This window comes from Mobula birostris, chromosome 6, assembly GCF_030028105.1.
Source record: "Mobula birostris isolate sMobBir1 chromosome 6, sMobBir1.hap1, whole genome shotgun sequence".
Taxonomy (NCBI): Eukaryota; Metazoa; Chordata; class Chondrichthyes; order Myliobatiformes; family Myliobatidae; genus Mobula; species Mobula birostris.
Window position 1 is genome coordinate 183729080 of NC_092375.1, and position 27991 is coordinate 183757070.

General features: G+C 41.5%; 1 protein-coding gene across 1 annotated transcript in view; it reads right to left on the reverse strand.

Moving 5' to 3' along the window:
- Positions 1-4035: 4035 nt before the first annotated feature.
- The window catches only part of slc38a11 (solute carrier family 38 member 11), a 71203-nt gene continuing 47247 nt past the window's right edge, over positions 4036-27991 (reverse strand). The window contains exons 7-10 of the mRNA XM_072259782.1: positions 18128-18289; positions 14394-14506; positions 6323-6454; positions 4036-4314 (exon numbers count right to left, since the gene is read on the reverse strand). Of these exons, the coding sequence (XP_072115883.1) occupies positions 4036-4314; positions 6323-6454; positions 14394-14506; positions 18128-18289 (686 nt within the window). The remainder of the gene's footprint in view (positions 4315-6322; positions 6455-14393; positions 14507-18127; positions 18290-27991) is intronic.

Sequence of the window (27991 nt, forward strand, 5' to 3'; positions counted from 1 at the left end):
GATCTTTTGCAGGTGCAAGCCATCTTAATGATATTTATTCCAAAGAGAAAAAAGTAGTTTAGATATGTTGTAACAACTTGAAAGTTGCAAATGTTGTTTAAAATGAAGTACAAGTTTTGCTTAATAATAAAACAGTTGTTAATAATTCTTTGATATTCTGCCAGCACTGCAGATGTGCATCTGACTTCTTCTGACCTTTCAAACAGAAGACTGTTGCCACTGCACTCAGATAATTATCACATGTAATATTTTTACAGCTTGGGTTCAAGCACAGATTTTGGATCGAATAATCCCTCAGACATACATATAATTTAAAAGAATATGTTCATACAAAAATAAGAACCTCTGATCATTTGCAATTGAAGGTTGCAGATGTACGGATGCCAGGTGCCAGTTTATTCTGTGGTAGGTCACTGCATGGTCAGGAAGGGAAGGAACAGATTGGTCTAAACACAAGAGATTCTGCAGATACTGGAAATCCAGAGCAACCCACACAAAATGCTGCAAGAACTCAGCAGGTCAGGCAGCGTCGATGGAAATTGAAATGCAAACGATGTTTTGGGCCAAGACCATTCTTCACGACTGGATAGGAAGCGGGAAAGATGGCAGAATAAAAAGGTGTGGGGAGGGGAATAAGGGGTAGTTGCGAGGTGACAGGTGAAGCCAGGTGGGTGGGAAAGGTGAAGGGCTGGAGAAGAAGGAATCTGATATCAGAGGAGAGGGAACCATCGGAGAAAGGGACTAAGGGGGTGGTGATAGGCAGGTGAGAAGACATAGAGGCCGGGTGGGGAATAGAAGAGGGAAGGGGAAGGGAAAATTATTATACTGGAAGAAGAAATTGATCTTCTTGCCATTAGGTTGGAGGCTACCTGGATGGAATATGAGATGTTCCTCCTCCACTCTGAGAGTGCCCTCATCATGCCATCAGGTTGGATGCTACCCAAACGTAACAGAATGTTGCTAGATCAGGTGGTGCCACGCCTGGGAATGTATGGACCGGTTAATGAAGGATCAGAACCCTCTCCATCAATGCTTGCCCAGCATGGGATCAAAATCCCACTGCTCTAAACTCCAATATTCCCACCACCAATCCATTTGAATGAGGCCCAGTCCCCTTTTTGAGTGCTTTCAAATACCAAAACTTCCCATTTTCCACACTCACAGTGGAGTAAATCAGATACCTGATGATGTAGGCTTTTACCATGCCATCACAGCAAACCCAGATCCCGTTTATACCCTACCCTAATCACGGGACAACTTAAAATGACCAAGTAACTTACCTGGTAGGTCTTTAGACTGTGAAGGGGAAAACAGAGCACCCAGGGAAACCCATGCATTCCATGTGGAGGATGTAAAGAGACTCCATACAAAATGACACTGGAATTGAACTCTGAACAACAGAATGCCTGGGCTGTAATATCATTGTGCTAACCCCTACACTACAGTGGCACCCTAATTAACAAAAGAGTTCTTTTTAAATTTTAGAATCTGATTAGAATTTTAGAATCAACAAGTTTACTTAATTCAATCCACTTTCAGGACATGAAATGAAATAAAGAAGAGTCAAAAGCATGGGAGTTATAAAAAACTGTGTGCCAATAGATCTGATCATATTAATCACTTGCTGCGTACTTCAGATGATCAATATCATTAACATCTAAAACAAATTGTGCAAGAAGTAGCACAATTATAGAGAGCCTTCCAAATTCCTCTCAGATCATCAGTGTTTTCAACAGGTGAAGTATGGTCTTGCAAAAATCCAGAGAACTTAGGTAAAGATATTCAAAGTCTAGATCTTGTAAGCTACGAGGGGTGAGTTATACAGCTCTCATTACATGCACGTGCAGTTCAACTCTTTGAGTGATTATGCAGAAAGTTTAAAGTTAATAACTCATCTCCTTCTGCCTTAGTCCACGAACTTATTAATCACCCCTGCTGTAGACCACTTTCTGGAGGTTCAAGACCCCGACTTCTACAAAGAAGGGATCCGTATGCTCCACGACCGCTGGACTAGATTTTAGATTATGAAGACACGTAGTCCTCTTTTATTGTCATTTAGTAATGCATGCATTAAGAAATGATACAATATTTCCTCCGGTGTGATATCACAAAACACAGGACAGACCAAGACTGAAAAAACTAACAAAATCCCATAATTATAACATATAGTTACAACAGTGCAACAATACCATAACTTGGTGAAGAAGTCCATGAGCACAGTAAAGTTCAAAGTTTCTCAAATGTCCCACATCTCACACAGATGGGAGAAGGAAGAAAAACTCTCCCTGCCATGCTGACCACAGTCGGACTCTGAGTCATCCGAAAACTTCAAGCTCTGATCAGCTCTCTGACACCGAGTACCGAGCACCATCTCTGTCCGAACGATTCGACCTCAACCTCGGTCGCCAACAGCAGGCAAAGCCGGGGATTTTGAGGCCTACCCTCCGAAAGATTCCCGACCACGCAGTAACGACAGCAGCGAATGAGCGTTTCAGAAATTTCTCGGGATGTTCCTCTGTGTGTAAATGTAGAAGGGGACCATGTTGAAAAATAAATGTGCTAGGTTTTCTAAAATTGACTCCTACCTTAGGCCACAAACTTATTAATCACACCTCGTAGGTCAAAGTAGGCATTTCATTATTTTTTTATTTTTTGATTTTACTTTAGTAATACACACAGGGTAGGTCTTTCCAATTCTTTGAACCACTCCGCCCAGCAACCCGTGACAAATTCAAATAAGTCTAACCTAATCACGGGACAATTTACAATGACCAATAACCCTTCCTGGTGTGTCTTTTGACTGTGGGAGGAAACCAGAGCAACAGAGGAAGACCCAGAATTGAACTCCGAATTCTAGAACGCACCGAGCTAAACTACCGCGGCAAATTCTTGGTAACATTGTAACTGTTTAATTGTGAAAGTATTTTATTCCTTATACTAAGCAGCAGTGTTCATTGTGTTCTCCGTTGCATCAGGACACTGTACAGTGGATGTCCTGACACCTAATTCAGATCATGTAGCTTAATAGAGACCAGGTATCAAATGTGGAACGATTTTATTGTGAATTGCTCAATTACTTAGCATGTAAGTTGATAAGTCCCATTACTTGGAAAAGGAGTACCTTACTTGTAAGGAGTGTTATTTGTTTAAGTATTGCAGATCAATAAAAATTCTACAAGCTTCATAGGTTTCATGAGTAAAAGCTAAAACCAACATTTTATTGTATCGTATTACAATAATTTAAAGCTTTTTACAATAAAATTGTTACTTTAAAATTTGTCATGGGTACAAGACATAATGTTATATAGTATACATCTGAAAAGTACAAATAACGTTATGTAATGACCTGGTTAAGATTTCTACTACTATGCTCTAACGGACTTTATTTTATCAGTTTTCTGTGCCATGCTGGAAAGAGTGCTTTGGCTTCGGCTAAAGATAAAAGAGCCATGTTGTCCAACTTAGGAATGTATGTCAGCCAATCAGGATTGTGAGATGTGAGGGATGGTTCTAGAGAGCTGTGGGGAAGAGTTTTCTGAAGGACGGGTGTCTGGTTTGGGGTCTTTTGGTGGGAGAGGGAGGGAGAGGGAAGGAGAGGCGGAGGGGAAGGAGAGGGTGAGGGGGAAGGGGAGGAAAAAAAGCAAGCTGCTGGTCTCCCGCTCTCATATGCTGCAGGAGGGACCTCTTTCTCCCTCGCTCGTGGGAGCCTGTCTGAGATACAGAAGTGCTGGTTTATGGACTGCAGTTTCTTGATGGACTCCAGCTCATGGTCTCTTTCAGGGCTTTGCTATTGCTTGAGTGGTGGGTCGTGGGGGGGGTGCTGATGCTTTCGCTCAGATAGGGGAGGGTTGATTCCTTTGCTGTTGCTTGTGCGTGGGAAGGGGAGGGGCCTTTGGGGTTCTGACATTTCTGTCATTCATTCTTTAGGGTTTTTTTCTGCTTCGTGGATGTCTGTGAAGAGTAAGAATTTCAGGTTGTATACTGTATATATTTTCTGATATTAAATTGAACCTTTGAATTGAATCAAGCACATATTCATGTTCTTTTGAACCATGGAGAATAGTTAACTGTCTCATTAACAGTAATATCGTAGGCAGATGTATTTGAAAGTTTGCAGTAAAACATCTCTTCCCCATGGCTACATGGTTGGGGATACATGACTGCCATCACAAACCCAGTGATCATCACAAATCCACCAGTGATGAGGATCATCCAGGACTTCAATTTATCCCAGTGATTCCACGGCTCTTCCGATAGTTTTAGATTGCATGCTGTTGGAATAATGAAAACCAATGGAGTAGCAACAATCACCCCCTGGAGAAAAAGGAAAACGATGGAGTTCATTTGACTGATCTTTATAAATTTCACATTTTTAAAGTTAAAATGCAACTCAGAGTTGTATATGCATTTAGAAAATAGATGTTTTTCTTTGAACAGGTTGGTTCCATGATTCTTTGCTTTGTGGCTGTCTATGGGAAGATGATTCTCAGGGTTGTATGTTGCATACATACTTTGATACTAAATTTACTTTTAACTTCATAAAGCCAGAGTGAAAAGTTGTTCTGTTTAATTGATTACTTTTTCTCTCTATTTCCCTTTTTAAATCATGAAATACTCATGGAGATTTGAAATAAATTTGGGGCTATTATGCAAAATAAGACATAGTGAATCAGCTGTTCATTTTCAAAACTTATAATTTTTATAATAAAGGAGTCAATTTACAGAAATCAAAACAAGCTGTCATTTTCACTGATCTCTATTTTGCACAAAAACCCAAAGTTCGTTTCTACCTCCTAAAATCATACTACTGTGTGATCCAGAATCTCCAGAGGAGAAGGCCCTGAGTCCTTGGCTTTGCTTGTTGCTCAGCTGCCGGGATGGGGTCAAAGCGCTCGGCAGAGGATGGTGCTCGGGAGGCTGTATCGGAGGGGATGGTCGGAGGCCCAAAGTTTTCGGACGGACTCAGAGTCGGCTGTGGTCGGGTGCTTCCAATGCATTAGCAGTTGTCGGCGCCTGGAGGTTTATGGCAGGGAGAGTTTCTCCCTTTTGCCACCTGCTATCGGGACTATCGGGAGTCGATTGGAACTTTGAGACTTTATTTTACCGTGCCCATGGTCTGCTCTTTATCAAATTATGGTAATTATGGTATATATGTGTGGGCACATGGCCAAGTGGTTAAGGCATTGGACTAGCGACCTGAAGGTCGTGAGTTCGAGCCCCAGCCAAGGCAACGTGTTGTGTCCTTGAGCAAGGCACTTAACCACACATTGCTCTGCGATGACACCGGTGCCAAGCTGTATGGGTCATAATGCCCTTCCCTTGGACAACATCGGTGTCGTGGAGAGGGAGACTTGCAGCATGGGCAACTGCTGGTCTTCCATACAACCTTGCCCAGGCCTGCGCCCTGGAGAGTGAAGACTTTCCAGGCGCAGATCCATGGTCTCGCAAGACTAACGGATGCCTTTGCACTGCTGTAACCAGATGTTATAATTATGTGGTTTTGTCAGTGTTAGTCTTTGGTTTGTCCTTTTTTTTTTCTGATATCACTCTGGAGGACCATTGTATCATTTCTTAATGCATTCATTTCTAAATGACAATAAACGAGGACTGAGTGTCCTCATAATCTAATCTAATCTAATATCGATAGATGCATATACTGTATGTATCATGAACAATAGATGCTGTATTGATGCTGTTATAAGTGGATTCTAAAACTAAGCTTAGCATGGACAGTTAATAATATAGAATAAGGATTGGTAATGGCAGTACTTGTGTCTCCAGTTTAAGAAATAACATGTTCCCTTTACAGATTTGGATACTGTTTTTCACTCTTTCTCAATGTATTAGTAAGATAATTCATATATTCATGCCGTCAGCTCTGCATTAACACAGGTTTCCTACATGAAGACAGCGGTGAAGCTGCTTTGTCAACAGTTGAGGAAGCTGTTGCGCAAAAATGCATAGCTGAAGACTGCGGCAGTTGAAAGGGTAAAGGCCAGATAGAGAGGGTAGGCTGCTTCTCTGGAAGTGCCAATGTAGGGTTACAGAGATATAGAGTGTCAGAAGAGGTGATGAGGAATGTTGGAGTTCTACCTGGAATGGCTGCTGCAGACATATTAGGCTGAGTAGAAATGCATGATTGTTTGAATTTCTGGAAGGCAAATGGCTGGATTAATTTAAGAACAGAAAAGAAGCTATAAGTAATCCAAAAGTAGGAATGAGACTTGAAATTTTGGGTCTGAATTTAACGAGGGATTTCTTAGTAACATTAAATTTATATGGAACAATGATAGAGTCCTTAAAGCACAATGTTTTTACTCACATTTGATACCAAAACTATATCAAGGCATTCGATAACTTGTGAAATGGCCATGGCTACAGCTACTATGCAGAATGTCACAACAACATGAAATATTGTTGTCAGGGTCCCATTGAAAAATATGTTTGCAATAACCTGTGGATGAAAGAGAGCCCTGTTATCAAAACTAATGAAAAGCTTTACAAATGAAGTTCACGTGATTTTTTAGTGATCAAAACAGGAAGTTAAACATTATGGTTACTATTAATGAGTATACAAAAACACAGATTATCTGACATATTGAGATTTGGAGTTTACTGGTTATTTCAACCCTTCATTGGATCTGAAAGGAGGGCAGCAGGATGGAGCTCATGTGAATCTGAAAGGGTGAGGGCACAATGGAGCTCATGTTGAAAAGGTGAAGACAGCAGCGAGGTTAAGTGAACTTGAAAAGGTGGAACTTGTGCAGAAAGGGTGAGGACAAGGTGGTGACCACTAGACGAACACCTTAACCACTTGGCCACATGCCCAACACATGGTGGAGGTCATGCAGAAAGAGTGAAGATATGGTGGGGATCATGCAGAAAGTGTGAAGATATGGTGGAGATCATGCAGAAAGGGTGAGGACAAGGTGGGGATCACGCAGAAAGGGAGAGGACAAGGTGGAGGTCATGTAGAAAGGGAGAGGACAAGGTGGTGATCATGCAGAAAGGGAGAGGACAAGGTGGTGATCACGCAGAAAGAGTGAGGACAAGGTGGTGATCATGCAGAAAGGGTGAGGACAGGGTGGAGGTCACGCAGAAAGGGTGAGGACAGGGTGGAGGTCACGCAGAAAGGGTGAGGACAGGGTGGAGGTCACGCAGAAAGGGTGAGGATATGGTGGTGATCACACAGAAAGGGTGAGGACAAGGTGGAGATCATGCAGAAAGGGTGAGGACAAGTTGGTGATCATGCAGAAAGGGTGAGGACGAGGTGGTGATCACGCAGAAAGGGAGAGGACAAGGTGGAGATCATGCAGAAAGGGTGAGGACAAGGTGGTGATCATGCAGAAAGGGTGAGGACAAGGTGGAGATCACACAGAAAGGGTGAGGACAAGGTGAAGGTCACGCAGAAAGGGAGAAGACAAGGTGGAGATCACGCAGAAAGGGTGAGGACATGATGGAGGTCACGCAGAAAGGGTGAGGACAAGGTGGAGATCACGCAGAAAGGGTGAGGACAAGGTGGTGATCACACAGAAAGGGTGAGGACAAGGTGGAGATCACGCAGAAAGGGTGAGGACAAGGTGGTGATCACACAGAAAGGGTGAGGACAAGGTGGAGATCACGCAGAAAGGGAGAGAACAAGGTGGAGATCACACAGAAAGGGTGAGGACAAGGCAGTGATCATGCAGAAAGGGAGAGGACAAGGTGGAGATCATGCAGAAAGGGTGAGGACAAGGTGGTTACCACTAGACGAACACCTTAACCACCTGGCCACGTGCCCAACACATGGTGGAGGTCATTTAGAGAGGGTGAGGTCATTTGGATCTGAAACTGTGATGGCCCAGCAGACCATGTGGACTGAACCACATGCCTGGATAGACAGGTACAGTAAAAGGGGAGATTAACCTAGAAACCTGCAAAAGGGATCAACCAAGAACAGAGTGACTGGAAGTGGAAGGGGAAATATAAAGAGAATGCAGAGCCGACAGGATCGAGCGGAAAATGCATTTAAATAAATAGTGTGAGTATAGATAATTTCAAAGGCAGCATGGGCAAGGCCTGCTTCCATGATCTATGACTCTATGTCTGGCAATACTCGTATTTGATTAAAAATGTAAATTTAATTATCTGCTTGAAAGGATGAATATACTACTTGGACAGCAACTGTGCTCACTGCTAACCTCAAAGGAAGCTGCACCTCCTCTAGCACAGTCTTCATTCTGTCTTCTGCTTACGCATTGAGGTATGAGATCAATGGGCCAACTGGCATGCAGCAGCTATGTTATTAAGCTGTCAGAGACTTAATCACATTACCGCCTTATTACAGAGTACAAACAAGAATGGAAAAGTACAATGTTCGACTAATGTTTAAGCTTTCTACAGGACACAAAATAAAGATTAGAGTTTATAGATAAGATTAAGTATTTGTAATATTTTGACCCCACAAATAATATTTTTTTAAAATTCTAAATTTTGAAATAAGTAGCAAACATAAAACTTGGGATGTTGGACATGGAAATTTTTCTGAGCTTAGACAAACTCTGCACTAACTAAAATTTTCATCAGTTCAACAATTGTCTTAATTACAGTATTACTAAACCAGGCTGCTGAAGTGGTCTGATCACTGAGAGCAGCATTGAATGACACAAGCATAGAGTTCCCAAAGTTTCATACAGTTTCATGAATTCTGCAGTTCATGTTCTATGTGTCTTTGATTACTTTTTTAACTATTCGCATGATTGATCAAGGCATCAAGACTGAGGGCAAAGGACGAACTGGTCTTCATTTCACTACTACGTGAGGTTTTCTCACTTCAGCACCTAACCAACTTTGCAGCTGCGGCCTGTAGCCATTGGCACTCAGCTCAGCGCTGAACTGGCTTCATGGCAGTGCGCTGCAGCCATCGGGCTCCTGGACTAGCTTCTGGGCAAGTTCACTCCAGCGCTTACTGTTCCCTTGAATTCAATCTTGTAGTCGTGTCCTCCAAGAAACAGAGCCTTACTCTGCACTTGTACTACTGCTGTTAGTGGAACACCCTTCAGTGGATTGAAAATGGACACTAGTGTTTGATGATCAGTCACTAGGGTTAACTCTCTCCCATGCAGGTACTAGATGAAATGTTTTACAACCCAAAACAGACTCAAGGCCTCTCTGTCAATTTGTGCATAGTTTGCTCTGCAGCAGCAAGGGAACATGATGCAAAGACTGTTGGATGTTCACTTCCATCACTCATAACATGTGAGATGACTGCACTTTTACCATAAAGCAAGGCTCTATAGGCAAGCTTCATTGGCTGATATGGATCATAGAACATAGAGTAGTACAGCACAGTCCAGGCCCTTCGGCCCACAATGTTGTGCCGACCCCCAAACCCTGCCTCCCATATAAGCCCCCACCTTAGATTCCTCCATATACCTGTCTAGTAGTCTCTTAAACTTCACTAGTGTATCTGCCTCCACCACTGACTCAGGCAGTGCATTCCAGCACCAATCACTCTCTGAGTAAAAGACCTTCCTCTAATATCCCCCTTGAACTTCCCACCCCTTACCTTAAAGCCATGTCCTCTTGTATTGAGCAGTGGTGCCCTGGGGAAGAGGTGCTGGCTATCCACTCTATCTATTCCTCCTATTATCTTGTACACTTCTATCATGTCTCCTCTCATCCTCCTTCTCTCCAAAGAGTAAGGCCCTAGTTCCCACATCATAATGTGTGACTACAGTGTCTGACTTCACCGTTCCTTTATCTTTTTTGACAGGTACCTCACACTGCTTTGTCCATTGCCATTTCTTCCCAATCTGTAGTAATGAGTTTAAGAGGTGGAGTACAGTATGGCAGAACCTGTTACAGTGATTGACAATTCCTAAAACGGATAGCAACTGCAACATATCCTTTGGCCTTGGGGCATCCACAACTGCTTGAAGTTTCTCAGCATACTTGTGTAAAGTTTGTGCGTCAATGGTATCAACACTGTAAGTGATGCTTAGTATAAAGAATTCACACCTTAACCTATGAGTCATATTGTCTTGGTTTTTTGGGTTTGTGCAGTGAAAAATGCAATTTATTCGCAAACTTTAAATAAAGAGAAAACATTTACAGTGAGTTTGGATTACATTGCTTTGATTTTATGTCCAAATCATGTTTACTGTTCGGATGAGAGTTACTTGATTTAGAAAACAATGTTATTTGTCTTACAAACAAGAATTGTGGGAAAGTAGTTCAAAGAAATTTGAAATTTGATTTGTTTATTATAAATTCTTTAAAGTTTATTTCAATGGAACTTGTTAATATAGCATATTTAATGTGTAAAATTGAATATAAATAAATAACAGAATTGAAAAGGAAAGTTGGTCTTAGTAACGGTAACCATTAATATTAGTTTATTACAAAGACTATCAATTTGATTTTGTGAAGGATATCTGTCATCCTCGCCCTGTATGACTCTTGATCCATTAACGTTGTTGACTGATAATTGTCTGCTCAGTTTAGGGCATTAAGAATGAAAAGTAAACACTAATGCCTCCACTCATATCCACAACCTGTTAAAATATTTTAACAATGAGTTCTCAACACTGTTGAGCAAAAGATTAGTCAAAAAGGTCCTTAACATTTGACTAGATGGTCAAAGAATATTGGGGATGCAATTCCTATTTTTAAGGGCTTGTCAGCAGGAGACACACTGGTCAAAGATGGGTCATTAAAAATTCTGGATGCACAAGGAACAAGAGCTGGAAGAGCACAGAAGCGATCTGGGAAAGGATGCTTTGCAAAGCAATTTTAAAATCACGATCTTGCTTGACTAGGAGGCAGTTCAGTTCAACAGATAAATGAGCGAAGGGAACCTGATGAGAGATGGAACTTGGATAGCAGAGACATGAAGGAGCTCAAGCTTCCAGAGACATAAGGGCTGTGAGGGCTGGGAGGAGAAAACTGTGGTCAATGGAGCAGAAATATGAGGTACCAACTAGAGGGGATGCAATATTAGATCTCCTGTTAGGAAACGAGTTAAGACAAGTGACAGAAGTGTGTGTAGGGGAGCACTTTGGTTCCAGTGATCATAACACCATTAGTTTCAACCTGATCATGGACAAGGATAGATCTGGTCCTAGGGTTGAGGTTCTGAACTGGAAGAAGGCCAAATTTGAAGAAATGAGAAAGGATCTAAAAAGCGTGGATTGGGACAGGTTGTTCTCTGGCAAGGATGTGATCGGTAAGTGGGAAGCCTTCAAAGGAGAAATTTTGAGAGTGCAGAGCTTGTATGTTCCTGTCAGGATTAAAAGCAAAGTGAATAGGAATAAGGAACCTTGGTTCTCAAGGGATATTGCAACTCTGATAAAGAAGAAGAGAGAATTGTATGACATGTATAGGAAACAGGGAGTAAATAAGGTGCTTGAGGAGTATAAAAAGTGCAAGAAAATACTTAAGAAGCAAACAGGAGGGCTAAAAGAAGACATGAGGTTGCCTTGGCAGTCAAAGTGAAGGATAATCCAAAGAGCTTTTACAGGTATATTAAAAGAGTAAAAGGATTGTAAGGGATAAAATTGGTCCTCTTGAAGATCAGAGTGGTCGGCTATGTGCGGAACCAAAAGAAATGGGGGACATCTTAAATGGGTTTTTTGCGTCAGTATTTACTAAGGAAACTGGCATGAAGTCTGTGGAATTAAGGGAAACAAGTAGTGAGATCACGGAAACTGTACAGATTAAAAAGGAGGAAGTGCTTGCTATCTTGAGGCAAACTAAAGTGGATAAATCCCCAGGACCTGACAGGGTATTCCCTTGGACCTTGAGGGAGACCAGTGTTGAAATTGCAGGGGCCCTGGCAGATATATTTAAAATGTCGGTGTCTATGGGTGAGGAGCCAGAGGATTGGAGAGTGGCTCATGTTGTTCTGTTGTTTAAAAAAGGATCGAAAAGTAATCCGGGAAATTATAGGCCGGTAAATTTGACATCGGTAGTGGGTAAGTTATTGGAGGGAGTACTAAGAGACAGAATCTACAAGCATTTGGATAGACAGAGACTTATTAGGGAGAGTCAACATGGCTTTGTGCGTGGTAGGTCATGTTGGACCAATCTATTAAGAGTTTTTCTGGGAGGTTACCAGGAAAGTGGATGAAGGGAAGGCAGTGGATGTTGTCTACATGGACCTCAGTAAGGCCTTTGACAAGGTCCCGCATGGGAGGTTAGTTAGGAAAATTCAGTCACTAGGTATACATGGAGACGAGGTAAACTGGATTAGACATTGGCTCAATGGAAGAAGCCAAAGAGTGGTAGTAGAGGATTGCTTCTCAGAGTGGAGGCCTGTGACTAGTGGTGTGCCACAGGGATCAGTGCTGGGTCCATTGTTATTTGTCATCTATATCAATGATCTGGATGATAATCCGGTAAATTGGATCAGCAAATTTGCTGATGATACAAAGATTGGAGGTGTAGTGGACAGTGAGGAAGGTTTTCAAAGCTTGCAGAGGGATTTGGACCAGCTGGAAAAATGGGCTGAAAAACGGCTAATGGAGCTTAATACTGACAAGTGTGAGGTATTGCACTTTGGAAGGACAAACCAAGGTAGAACATACAAGGTAAATGGTAAGGCATTGAGGAGTGCAGTAGAACAGAGGGATCCGGGAATACAGATACAAAATTCCCTAAAAGTTGCGTCACAGGTAGATAGGGTCATAAAGAGAGCTTTTGGTACATTGGCTTTTATTAATCAAAGTATGGAGTATAAGAGCTGGAATGTTATGATGTGGTTGTATAAGGCATTGGTGAGGCCGAATCTGGAGTATTGTGTTCAGTTTTGGTCACCAAATTACAGGAAGGATATAAATAAGGTTGAAAGAGTGCAGAGAAGGTTTACAAGGATGTTGCCGGGACTTGAGAAACTCAGTTACAGAGAAAGGTTGAATAGGTTAGGACTTTATTCCCTAGAGCGTAGAAGAATGAGGGGAGATTTGATAGAGGTATATAAAATTATGATGGGTATATATAGAGTGAATGCAAGCAGGCTTTTTCCACTGAGGCAAGGGGAGAAAAAGACCAGAGGACATGGGTTAAAGGTGAGGGGGGAAAAGTTTAAAGGGAACATTGGGGGGGCGCTTCTTCACACAGAGAGTGGTGGGAGTATGGAATGAGCTGCCAGACGAGGTGGTAAATGCGGGTTCTTTTTTAACATTTAAGAATAAATTGGACAGGTACATGGATGGGAGGTGTATGGAGGGATATGGTTCGTGTGCAGGTCAGTGGGACTAGGCAGAAAATGGTTTGGTACAGCCAAGAAGGGCCAAAAGGCCTGTTTCTGTGCTGTAGTTTGTCTATGGTTTCTATGGTTTCTAAATAGAAAAACCTGATGGTAAAGCCACTGCAGATGAGTTTTGAGAGCAGATGGATTGAGACATCGGCTGCGCTACAAATGTGGAGGTAGATTGTCTTGTGATTAAAGAAGTTAATGATGTTAATAAATCTCTTTATGTGATATTACACTTGATCATGTCAATAAACATTCTACTTTTCTAAAAAAAATTGTATACACGTTGGATATTTCATCACAATGGATAATGACTATTGGAAACAATCACCACTAGAAGTGAACATAATAAAATAGTTAATTTGAAGAGTACCATTTTCCCTCTGCCTATATTGTATTAAAATAGGTTTCAGCTAGTCTTGTGGTGGAAGAAATGTATTATTGCGTATAACGAAGTTAGACTGTACAACATATGAGCAGAATTAGGCTATTTGGCACAACATGTCTGCTCTGCCATTCCAGCATGGCTGATTTATTATCCCTCTCAACCCCATTCTCCTGCCTTCTAACCCTTTAACCTTTAACACCCTGATTAATCAAGAACCTACCAACATCCACCATAAATATCCCCAATGACTTGTCCTACACAACTATCTATGGCAATGAATTCCACAGGTTCGCCACCTTCCTCATCTCTGTTCTAAATAGACATCCCCCAATTCAAAGTCTGTGTACTCTGGTCCTAGAGTGCCCCACTATAGGAAACATCCTCTCCACATCCACTCTACCTCAGCCTTTCAATATTCAATAGGTTTCAATGAGGTCACCCCTCATTCTTCTAAACTCTAACAAGTAAAGGGCTATAGCTATCAAATGCTCCTCATATCTTCATAAATTAATCCTTTAATTCCTGGGATATGAATCTTCTCTGGAAGTTCTCCAATGCCAGTGCATCCTTGCTTAAGTAAGGTCCCAAACCTGCTCACAATACTCCAAGTGTGGTCTGAACAATGCCTTATAAAGCCTCAGTATTATATCCTTGCTTTTGTATTCTAATACTCTTGAAAAGAATGCTAACATTGTATTTGCCTTCCTTGACTTACTTTGGAAACCTCTGTCATAAATTCACAAAAGTAGTCTTACAATAAGTTTAACTTACTTCACGGATCACAAAGCATTCAATTGGATATGTCAAAATAGTAGTTAGTCCATAGAGAAGCCTTCCAATGGTAGCCCAAGCATCATTTTTGCAATAATTTTCAAATAGATCTCCTGATTGAAAAACAAAGTTCCAGAATGATTTGCACATTTCATTGAAATGAGTAAATACACCAGGATTCTTCCTCATGAAATATATTCTCATTCTAAGGTAACTCTTTCATTCAGAAAAAAAAAGATCTTACATTATCTTGAAATGCTGTAAAGCTGTGGTTTATATTTTTGTAATTTCTTTCTATATCAAATCAAGCAAAAAACAACATACGCCTCATGTCAATACTCATGGCATTGCTTCTCAATTAAAAAAAAACCTTTTTAGTTTCCAGTCTTTGAATTAAAATGCCATCATCAAATTGAGTATGCTTGCCATTGTGAAACTGCATGCAGTCAAAGCAGGTGAGATGCTCTTTATACCGTATGTACCACTAAAACATCCAAATGGATAGAATCTAATATCAAAGAAATCATGATGCATAAAGAGCTCACTTAGCACCCTTAGGCATATATAATATTAATTCATCAAATCCCTTTTTATAATTTAAAAAATTGAATTACAAATGTTATAGTCCTTGACTTAAAGGTCATCTACAGGATTAAGTAACTAAGTTACAAAACTCCGGCTTTTCTAATTTCCAATTTTTGTAAGTTGTTATTTTTGTGCTTTATGGCGTATTCAGAAGCACTCTTGCCATTTCCTTCGCATGTGTCTGTTTTTTTCACAAGGCTGGGTTGCTAGCTCAATGCTCAACCCAGCACAGATGGAAAGCGAGCGAGGGGCCAGCTGGATTTGAACCTATGACTGATTGCCTCAAAGTCTGGTGATGATGTTCACTGCACCACCAGCCAGCAATTTTTTTTTGTAAGAGGTTGTGCAGAACCAATTACCCACATTCTCACAATATTTCATAATGCTGGAAATCTTCATTTGAAAAATCATCTTTCTCTGTCCAATGAATAAAAGTTTGATTTGAATAATACTCATTCTTGGCATGCTACTTGTGATCAAGCCAGTTTTGTACTTCTTGTATGGCTCCAGCATAACTCCTATGGTCCATGTGATTTTCCTGTTCAAATTCAGCACTACCTCATTGCTTTTACATTCAGTCATCTCACATATAAAATTCAGAAACCTGTTTGATTAACCTATGATCTTTGTATTTTCACTCCTTGGTATCGCTTCTCAGTCATATAATCAAACATAGGTCCAATAAATTTGTAGCTGCAGTTGCCTCTTTGACCTCTGACCATTTTTGGAGGATAACAAAATGTCCATAAGACTAGATCCATAAATATACTGAGATCTAAGAAACAGCCATTAATTTAGTCATGGGCTTTTCCTCCCTGTTTGACTGGCTTTGAAGCCAAAGGCAGTCAGGGATTGCAGGGATAGGGCTCCTCATTGTCTTTTTGTGTTATCCAAACAACGAATGGTTCATGAATACGTATAAAGGATACTGAGGAAGGAGACACAAGAGGCTACACATGCTGGAGTGGGGTTGAGAGGGAAAAAGAGTCACGGTCGACTGGTGTAGGAGATTCAGAAAAACTGTTCAAAAAAGGATGTAAGCAAAAGACAGGTAATTATAGGCCAGTTAGTTTAACATCTGTAGTTGGGAAATTACTTGAAGCTATCATTAAAGAAGAAATAGCGAAGCATCTGGAAAGAAATGGATCCATCAGTCAGACACAGCATGGATTCCACAAAGGCAGGTACTGTTTGACAAACTTACTGGAGTTCTTTGAGGATATAATGAGCGCAGTGGATAGAGGGGAACAGATGGACATTATTTACTTGGACTTACCCATAAGATAAGGATGCATAGAGTTGAAGGTGAGGTAATAGCACGGACAGAGGATTGGTTAACTAATAGAAAGCAGGGAGCTGGGATATATGGGTGTTACTGTGGTTGTCAATCAGTGGTGAGCGGTGTGCCGCAGGGGTCGGTGCTGGGCCCACAACTGTTCACGATATACATTAACGATCTGGAAGAGAGGACCGAGCGTAGTGTGCCTAAGTTTGCTCATGATACTAAATTGTGTGGAAAAGCAAATTGTGCAGACAATGTGGGGAGTCTGCAGAGAGATATAGATAGGTTAAGTGAGTGTGCAAGGGTCTGGTAGGTGGAGTACAATGTTGGAAACGCGAGGTCATCCACTTTGGAAGGAAAAATGAAAGAGCAGATTATTATTTAAATGGTAAAAAATTGCAGCATGCTGCTGTGCAGAGGGACTTGGGAGTGCTTGTGGATGAATCACAAAAGGTTGGTTTGCAGGTGCAGCAGGCTATCAAGAAGGCAAATGGGACGTTGGCTTTCGTTGCTAGAGGGATTGAATTTAAGAGCAGGGAGGTTATGCTGCAACTGTACAGGGTACTGGTGAGGCCGCACCTAGAGTACTGCGTGCAGTTCTGGTCTCTTTATTGAGGAAGGATGTACTGGCTTTGGAGGTGGTGCAGAGGAGATTCACCAGGTTGATTCCGGAGATGAGGGGGTTAGACTATGAAGAGAGATTGAGTCGCCTGGGACTGTACTCACTGGAATTCAGAAGAATGAAAGGAGATCTTATAGAAACATATACAATTATGAAAGGGATAGATAAGATAGAGGCAGACAAGTTGATTCCACTGATAGATGAGACTAGAACCTAGGGGATGTGGCCTAAAGATTTGGAGGAGTAAATTTAGGATGGAGATGAGGAGGAACTGCTTTTCCCAGAGAGTGGTCAATCTGAGGAATTCTCTGCCCAATGATGCAGTGGAGGCTACCTCAGTAAATATATTTAAGACAAGGTTCGATAGATTTTTGCAAAGTAGGGGAATTAAGGGTTATGGGGAAAAGGCAGGTGGGTAGAGATGAGTCCATGGCCAGATCAGCCATGACCTTGTTGAATGTCGGAGCAGGCTGAACCGGCCAGATGGCCGACTCCTGCTCCTATTTTTTATGTTCTTTTGTTCTTATGAATAGCTCCCAGAGTACAATACATGACCACTGTTTTTCCAGGAGTGAAAATAATTGGTCTGTACTTGCTGGCATTCTTGCTCTCTTTACTAGTCTTCTCCTGAGAGTTGAGACATGGGTCAAAGAAACTCGGCAGAACATCTACAATTTGTAGTTTAAAGCGACACATACAAAATTCTGGATGAACTCAGCAGGTCAAGCAGCATCTATGGAAAAGATTAAATAACCGACGTTTTGGGCAGAGATCTTTCATCAAGACTGAGAAAGAAGGGGGAAGGGGGAAAGTTGGGGGGAGGGCAAAAAGACTTGCTGGAAAGTGATAGGATCAGCCAGGTGGGTGGGAAAGGTCTAGGGCTGGAGAAGAAAGAATCGGATTGGAGAGGAGAGTGGACCATAGGATAAAGGGAAGGAGGAGGGCACCCAGGGGAAGTAGAAGGATGGTGAGAAGAAGTAAAAGGTCTGAGAGGGGAATAGAGGAAGTGGGGGGAGGGGTGGAATTTGTTTACTAGAAGGAGAAACCAATATCCATGGCAACAGGTCGGAGGGTGCCCAGATGGAATATAGGTATTGCTCCTCCACCCCGAGGGTGGCCTCATGTTGGCACAAGAGGAGACCATGGATCGACAGTTTGGAACGGGAATCAGAATCGGAATTAAAATGGTTGGCTACTGGGAAGTCCAACTTGTGGCTTGTAGTTTAAGCCAACGTACTCTCCTACCTTGTGTATATCCTGTGAAAGTTCCATACGCAGAGCCAGCAAAGATCAAATAAATAATCAGGGAAAACATGACGGATATGTGACTGACACAAGACCAATTGTTTATTGTAGGCGTCTCCAGTGATCCATAAATTAGGAAAGTACTATGGTGCGAAACAAAAGCTGAAAGTAGATAACAAAATGTTAATTAATAAATTGATGCACATACTTTAAACTTGGCAAGACAAACTCCAATGATGATCAGTGCTACTAAGTAAGACAAAATCTTTTGCCTGGAATCTTGTTCACGCGTTTCTGTTTTATTTTGCATTGTGTGAATGAAAACTGATTCATTCCGAAGTAGATTGCCTTTACAATTATTTCAGAATTGTAACATGCTAGTGGGCCTATTGTAGGAAACAGGGAAAAAATTCTGACAGATGGGTTTATTTGGAACGGCAGTGATTGTTTCAGAATAGTCGTTCATTCATTATGTGCCATGTCCTATGACGTGAGCAATTAGCGTCTTTCAAGACCAGGATTGTTCTTGGAAAATTTTTCTTCAGAAGTGATTTGCCATTGGCTTCTTCTGGGCAGTGTCTTTATAAGACGGGTGACCCCAACCATTATCAATATTCTTCAGAGATTGTCCGCCTGGTGTCAGTGGCCACATAACCAGGACTTGTGATATGCACCAGCTGCTCATGCGAACATCTACCACTTGCTCCCATGGCTTCACATGACCCTGACCGGGGGCTAAGCAGGTGCTACACCTTTGCCAAGGGTGACCTGCTGGCTAGCGGAGGGAAGGAGTGCCTTACACCTCCTTTGGTAGAGACAAGTCTCACCCCGCCACCCATAGTCAGCACAGCTTTGTTAAAGCAAGACCTTGTCTGAATAACTTGATTATTTCACAAGGGGTGACTACATCTGCCAATGGATAGAGCAGCTGATGAAGTCTACATGGGCTGTGATAGGGACTTCGTATGTTCTAGAAGAAGCTTGGACATGGTTACAAACGCAGGGATGAAGCAATTGCTTCTGCAATGCTCCCATTATCATGGGAGTTTTCACTGTGACAATGTTGTCTTTATGGTCATTCTTCCCCGTCCTAACTCCACCCCCCACCACATCTCGCCACACTTCCACCCACTATCCCAACAACAGTGAATGGAGAAAAGAATCACATAACCCCTTTCCCATCGATGGAGATATACAGCTCACAGCGATTTGCAAACAAGGCCTTGTCATCTTCATGCAATAGGATCTTGATGTGCTGTGCAGCAAATAGAACAGCCACTATTTAAACCAGTAACACCATATCAGGGTGTCCTACAACTCACTCTGAAATACCTGGATATTTATTTATTACACAGAGTTGTCAATGAATAGGTGAAGAACCAATTTTACTGAAGCTTAAAATTTCTAATAGCATTTTGTTTGGTCATTTGAAGACCATTTGCGGCTACTTGAACAAACTAACACTGCTTGGAGACTAAGCACTGGGTGGGGGATTAATTCTGTGTGATGCGCCTTCTGATCCAATCCAATAATAAGGTTTCAAAATTTGAAGAAAGTATAACTAGCAAAACAAACGATCTGGAAGTGATAAAACTACATTGGTGAGACCTGTGGTAAATTGGAGGACAATTCATTGAGCATCTCTACACCATCTGCCACAAGTGGGACTTCCCGGTGGCCAAACATTTCAATTCCCATTCCTATTCTCGTCCAACATGTCGATCCATGGCCTCCTCGAGCCAAGATGAGGCCATCCTCAGGGTGGAGGAGCAACATCTTATATTCCATCCTCACCCTGACCTTTCACTTCTTCTCACCTATTACTTCCCCTTGGATCCCCTCCTCCTTCTCTTCCTCCTACGGTCCACTCTCCCCTCCTATCAAATCTTTCCTCTCCAGCCTTTGACCTTCACCACCCACCTGGTTTCACCTATCACCTTTGAGCTAGCCTCTTTACCCTCCCCCAACCTTTTAATTCACACACTTTCCCTGCTTCCTTCTCAGTCCTGAAGAAGGATCTCAGCCCAAAATGTTGACAGCTTATTCTCTTCCATCAATACTGCCTGATCTGCTCAGCTCCTCCAGCATGTTGTGTGTGTCGCTTTGGATTTCCAGCATCTGCTGACTTTCTCATATCAATGAAACTAAAGCTAGCAATATAACAAAATAGAGAGACTTAGCGTAATAAACACACTTAAGGTTTCTTCAGTATAATTAAACTATTTCAAATGACGTCAAGTGGTCAACAAAAAAGTTATTCCCTACTCACTCCCCAGCTCAAATCTCTAACTGTCCTAAAGGCAAAAGCATGAATATGTAACTAAAAACTCTTTGCTTTTATCACATCCCCCACATGTGACTAACTACCATAATAAGCTTTGTAAGTGTGTAACAATACAATGCAGATAGAGGACAGACACATGGCTCCAACAGAACACTAAAGATGAACAATTTATGGATCATCTGGGATCCTTTCAGGAACTCGCTGAAATATAGAAATATTTTATTCTCTCTTTTAAAAATCAAAGGTTTGTACGTGATAGAAATGTTCTCAGGTGCGTCTATTTCAATGCAAGGAATATTGTAGGTAAGGCAGATGAGTTTAGGGTGTGGATTGGCACGTGGGATTACGACATTATTGCTATTAGTGAGACTTGGTTGCAGGAGGGGCAGGACTGGCAGTTTAATGTTCCGGGGTTCCGTTGTCTCAGACGTGACAGAGGGGGAGGGATGAAAGGGGAAGGAGTGGCATTACCAATCAGGGAAAATATCACAGCTGTGCATAGACAGGACAGCCCGGAGAGCTTGTCTACAGAGGCCATATGGGTGGAGCTGAGGAACGGAAAAGGTGTGACCATACTAATAGGGTTGTATTATAGACCGCCCAATAGTCAGAGAGAATTAGAGGAGCAAATCTGTAGAGAGATAGCAGACTGATGTAAGAAACAGAAAGTTGTAATAGTAGGAGATTTTAACTTTCCAAATATTGACTGGGACTCCCACACTGTGAAAGGGATAGATGGCTTGGAGCTTGTCAAATGTATTCAGGAAAGTTTTCTAAATCAATATATAGAGGTACCTACGAGAGAGAATGCAATACTTGATCTCCTATTAGGGAGCCCGACAGGTCAGGTGACAGAAGTATGTGTAAGTGAACATTTTGGGTCCAGTGACCATAATGTCATTAGTTTCAAGTTAATTATGGATAAGGATAGGTCTGGTCCTTGAGTTGAGGTTCTAAATTGGAGAAAGGCCAATTTTGTGGAAATGAGGAAGGATCTAGAAAGAGTGGATTGGGATAAGTTGTTTTCTGGCAAGGATGTGTTCAGTAAGTGGAAGGCCTTCAAAGGCGAAATATTGAGAGTGCAGGGTTTTCATGTTCCTGCTAGGATTAAAGGCAAAGTTAACAGGCATAGGGAACCTTGGTTTTCAAGGGATATTGGTGATCTGGTTAAGAAAAAGAGAGAGGTGTCTAGCAGGTATAGGCAACAAAGAACAAATGAGATACTTGAAGAGTACAGAAAATGTAAGAAAATACTAAAGAAGGAAATCAGGAAGACGAAAAGAAGACATGAGGTTGCTTTGGCAGATAATGCGAAGGTAAACCCTAAGGGTTTCTACAAGTATATTAAGAGTAAAAGGATAGTAAGGGACAAAATTGGTCCCCTAGAAGATCAGACTGGTCTTCTATGTGTGGAGCCTTATGAGATGGGGGAGATCTTAAACAGTTTTTTTGAATCAGTATTTACTCAGGAAACTGGCATAGCATATATAGAAGGAAGGGAAACAAGCAGTAGTGTCATGGAACATAGAGATTAAAGAGGAGGAGGTGCTTGCTGCCTTACAGCGAATAAAGGTAGATAAATCCCCTGGGCCTGACATGACATTTCCTCGGACCTTGAGAGAGACTAGTGTAGAAATTGCAAGGGCCCTGGCAGAAATATCTGAAGTGTCCTTAGCTACGGGTGCAGTGCCAGAGGATTGGAAGGTAGCTCATGTTGTTCCGTTGTTTTAAAAAAAGGCTCCAAAAGTAAACCAGGTAATTACAGACTGGTGAGCCTGACATCAATAGTAGGTAAATTATTGGAAGGTGTTCTGAGAGATCGGATATACAAGTATTTGGACAGCCAAGGGCTGATTTAGGATAGTCAGCATGGCTTTGTACATGGTAGGTCGTGCTTAATGAATCTTGTAGAGTTTTGAGGAGGTTACCAAGAAAGTAGATGAAGGAAAGGCTGTGGATGTTGTCTACGTGGACTTTAGTAAGGCCTTTGACAAGGTCCCACATGGGAGGTTAGTTCAGAAGGTTCAGACACTAGGTATCCATGAAGAGGTTGTAAACTGGATTCGAAATTGGCTGTGTGGTGGAAGACAGAGAGTGGTAATGGATGATTGCTTATCACACTGGAGGCCTGTGACTAGTGGTGGGTCCCAGGGATCTGTGCTGGGACCATTGTTGTTTGTTGTCTATATCAATGATCTAGATGATACTGTGGTAAATTAGATCAGCAAATTTACTGATGACACTAAGATTGGAGGTGTGTGGACAGCAAGGAAGGCTTTCAAAGCTTGCAGAGGGATCTGGACCAACTGGAAAAATGGGCCAGAAAATGGCAGATGGAATTTAATGCAGACAAGTGTGAGGTGTTGCATTTTAGAAGGACAAATCAAGGTAGGACATACACAGTAAATGGTAGGGCACTGAGGAGTGTGAAGGAACAAAGGGATCTGGGAGTTCAGATACATAATTCCCTGAAAGTGGTGTCACAGGTAGACAGGGTTGTAAAGAAGGCTTTTGGCATCCTGGCATTCATAAATCGAAGTATTGAGTATAGGAGTTGGGATGTTATGGTGAGGTTGTATAAGACATTGGTGAGGCCAAATTTGGACTATTATATGCAGTTCTGCTCACCTAACTATAGGAAGGACATCAGCAAGATTGAAAGAGTGCAGAGAAGATTCACTAAGATGTTGCCAGGTCTTCAGGAGTTGATTTACAGGGAAAGATTGAATAGGTTAGGACTTTATTCCTTGGAGCATAGAAGAATGGGGGGGATTTGATAGAGGTTTACAAAATTATGAGGGGTATAGACAGAGTAAATGCGAGTACGCTCTTTCCACTTAGATTAGGAGCAATGTACCCTCTAATTTTTAGCAGTCAGTGTGCGCAAAAATCTTATGTTGTGCAAATTTTTTTCCTGTGACAAAACTATGTGCGCACTGAATGCACACATGGCACAGCTTATGTAGGTTTACAAAATATTTGACATAAAACTGCACAGAATAACAATAAAATAACATACATATTTAAGTCACTCAGTTATTTTTTTCTCTCTCCTGTCTTTGGCATTTACCCATTCTTTGTAAGTTCTACCTAGACTAATAGAACTTCCATCCAATTGATAGCTTTTGATTCTCATTAACATATCGAAATGAAATTCACCTAAACATTTTCTCAGCTTGTTTTTGAGTTGATTCATTAGGCTAAAACCTCGCTCACAGTCCGCAGTAGATGCAAGAACAGTTCCCCCAATGTCCATCAACTGTGCAAGGTCGCAAACTGTTCATTTTGAAGTACAAATGCCACCATTTGAGCAATGTTTGAAATCAGTTTGGATTTAATTTTTTCTTGCACAGAAAATTTGAAATCATTAAACTGTCTAACTATTACAGTATTTTCGGCTAGAAAATCATGATATTTTAGACATAAGGCATTAACTTGTTCATCGCCAAATGTGAAGTCACAATCTGCAATTGCAGAGAAATCAAAAGCTGACCATTCCTGTACCTCATCTTCAGGAAACCTTTCTTCTAAATGAACACAAAGACTATTTATAAAATTCAACAGCGAACTTATAACTACTGTGACATTTTCTTCACGTTGTTGGCTTAGCAAAACCTTAACTTTGTCACTCCACAAAACATTGTCTCCCAGATACTCCTTTCTTATCTTGTTAATTTTGCCTCGCGCAAAATGAAGTGAATCAATTGGTGTCAGGCCACTCTTTTGCAGAATCTTGCACAGTACAGCCAGTTCATCACTTAAAACCTGTAAAGCTACTTTGTATGTGATGCTTATCAATTTCTTGTGACAGTATTTAGCCACAGGGTCATTTGACTGATCTTTTTTCAATCAAAACTTAGTAAGTTATCTACAGGATTTGTAACAGATCTTTGTAAGCTTTACGATATGAACACTGTCCGCCAAAGATGGCTGCCGCTGTGATGCAGCTGTACAAACTGGAACAAGAAAGGTGAGGTGACGTGAATTAGTGACGTGCATTGTATTTGAAAAACCGACTAACTAGTTAACAGAAACATTTAGCTAAAAGATTATTTCCAATAATTATTAATTACTACATTATTTTAGGTACCAACCTTTTGTGCGCACATTAATTTCCTTTGTGCACTGGTTGAAAAATGTGTGTGCGTGTGCACACGCACACAGCTTAGAGGGAACATAGATTAGGAGGGATAAATACGAGAGGACATGGCTTTAAGGTGATAGGGGAAAAGTTTAGGGGAACATTGGGGGAACTTCTTCACTCAGAGAGTGGTGGGAGTGTGGAACGAGCTGCCACCTGATGTGGTAAATGTGGACTCACTCTTAAGTTTTAAGAATAAATTGGATAGATACATGGAAGGCAGAGGTCTGGAGGGTTATGGACCGGGTGCAGGTCAATGGGACTAGCGGAACAAAGTTTCGGCACAGACTAGAAGGGCTGAATGGCCTGTTTTCTGTGCTGTCATGTTCTATGGTTCTATGGTTCTAAAACATTCCGAATATGATTAAAAATACTGGAATCTCTACTAAGTTGACATCCGAAGAACAATGGCCGTTTATTGTAAATGATAATAACTGGGAAAGGGTTCAAATTGTTTTAGATGTGGATGGAATGAACTTGGTTATTAAATCCATTTCCTGAAAATAAATAGATTATTTAACTAAACAATTAAAAAAATAAAACACTCATTGTTCACATTTCAACTGAAAACATTCCATATAATGCCAAGCCTATTCTTTCTAACAAACAGGAAATAATTTTTACCATTATGAAAAGCTGCCCAAAGATGGCTCTGAAATTTCTAGCTACCCTCCATTTCCAAAGTATGACCAATGCTATCAAAGGTAGACACAGTTGTTAAGGCAGGATGACATTTAAATCCCAGCAAAACAAGAAATAAGAAACCAAAGCTGGTCTAATAATTAATGGCCAAGCTTGAACAAATTGCAGTGTCCGGATCTAAAATTTCGTAACAGCACAACCTTCGATCGTTCCCAAGAAGAAATTGAGCCCCTAATATCTCAAAGGCTTGTTTGCACAAGTGTCCACACCCAAACCTCTATTCCCTTTAATGCATACGGTAAGGAATAGCAGAGCTGCTAATAAGTATCCTTAAAAGCCAGCTGATTAACTTTCCTTCAGCTATGCAGAGAAAATAGGTTTCATTTGTAGACATTCCAATTTAAAAATGCTGTACATTCAGCATTGAGCTGTACTAGAGCCTACCAGAGAGAACACAATTCTAGATTTAGTGTTGTTCAATGAACCGGATTTGATCAAGGACCTCCAGGTAAGGGAGCCATTATGAGGTAGTGACCATAATATTATAAGTTTTAATCTACAATTTGAGAGGGAGAAGGGAAACTCAGAAGTGTCAGTATTACAGTTGAACAAAGGGAACTATGGTGCTATAAGGGAGGAGCTGGCCAAAGTTTAATGGAACAATACCCTAGCAGGGATGACAGTGGAACAGCAATGGCAAGTGTTTATGGGAATAATGCGGAAGGTGCAGGATCAGTTCATTCCAAAGAGGAAGAAAGATCCTAAGGGGAGTATGGGGAGGCCATGTCTGACAAGGGAAGTAATGGACAGTATAAAAATAAAAGAGAAGAAGTATAACATAGCAAAGATGAGTGGGAAGCTGCAGGATTGGGAAACTTTTAAAGAGCAACGGAAGGTAACTAAGAAGGCAATACGCGGAGAAAAAATGAGGTAAGAAGGTAAATTAGCCAAGAATATAAAGGAGGATAGTAAAAGCTTCTTTAGGTATGTGAAAAGGAAGAAAATAGTTAAGACCAAAATTGGGCCCTTGAAGCCAGAAACGGGTGAATTTATTATGGGGAACAAGGAAATGGCAGACGAGTTGAACAGGTACTTTGGATCTGTCTTCACTAGGGAAGACACAAACAATCTCCCAGATATAATAGTGGCCAAAGGACCTAGGGTAATGGATGAATTGAAGGAAATTTATATTAGGCAGATAGACTGTTTGGTCTGAAGGCTGATAAGTCCCCGGGACCTGATGGTCTGCATCCCAGGGTACTTAAGGAGGTGGCTTTAGAAATCGTGGACGCATTGGTAATCATTTTCCAATGTTCTATAGATTCAGGATCAGTTCTTGTGGATTGGAGGCTGGCTAATGTTGTACCTCTCTTCAGGAAGAGAGGAAGAGCGAAAACAGGGAATTATAGACCAGTTAGCCTGACGTCGGTAGTGGGAAAGATGCTGGAGTCAATTATAAAAGATGAAATTACGACACATCTGGATAGCAGTAACAGGATCAGTCCAAGTCAGCATGGATTTACGAAGGGGAAATCATGCTTGACTAATCTTCTGGAATTTTTTGAGGATGTAACTATGAAAATGGACAAGGGAGAGCCAGTGGATGTAGTGTACCTGGACTTTCAGAAAGCCTTTGATAAAGTCCCACATAGGAGATTAGTGGGAAAAATTAGGGCACATGGTATTGGGGGCAGAGTACTGACATGGATTGAAAATTGGCTGGCTGACAGAAAACAAAGAGTAGCAATTAACGGGTCCCTTTCAGAATGGCAGGCAGTGACCAGTGGGATACCTGTTTACAATATATATTAATGATCTAGATGAAGGAATTAAAAGTCACAGTAGCAAATTTGCCGATGACACAAAGCTGGGTGGCAGTGTAAAATGTGAGGAGGATGTTATGAGAATGCAGGGTGACTTGGACAGGCTGGGTGAGTGGGCAGATACATGGCAGATGCAGTTTAATGTGGATAAATGTGAGGTTATCCACTTTGGTGGTAAGAACAGGAAGGCAGATTATTATCTAAATGGAGTCAAGTTAGGAAAAGAGGAAGTACAACGAGATCTAGGTGCTCTTGTACATCAGTCACTGAAAGCAAGCATGTAAGTACAGCAGGCAGTGAAGAAAGCTAATGGCATGCTGGTCTTCATAACAAGGGGAATTGAGTATAAGAGCAAAGAGGTCCTTCTGCAGCTGTACAGGGCCCTGGTGAGACCACACCTGGCGTACTGTGTGCAGTTTTGGTCTCCAAATTTGAGGAAGGACATTCTTGCTATTGAGGGAGTGCAGCGTAGGTTCACAAGGTTAATTCCCGGGATGGCGAGACTGTCATTTGTGGAAAGATTGGAGCGACTGGGCTTGTATACCCTGGAATTTAGAAGGCTGAGAGGGGATCTTATTGAAACATATAAGATTATTAAGGGATTGGACATGCTGGAGGCAGGAAGCATGTTCCCGCTGATGGGTGAGTCCAGAACCAGAGGCCACAGTTTAAGCATAAGGGGTAGGCCATTTAGAATGGAGTTGAGGAATAACTTCTTCACTCAGAGAGTGGTGGATATTTGGAATGCTCTCTGCCCCAGAAGGCTGTGGAGGCCAAGTCTCTGGATGCTTTCAAAAAAGAGATGGATAGAGCTCTTAAAGAGAAGAAAGAAATCAAAAGTTATCGGGATAAGGCAGGAACTGGATACTGATTGTGGATGATCAGCCATGATCACAGTGAATGGCGGTGCTGGCTCGAAGGGCCGAATGGCCTACTCCTGCACCTATTGTCTGTTGTCTATTGTCTATTGTCAA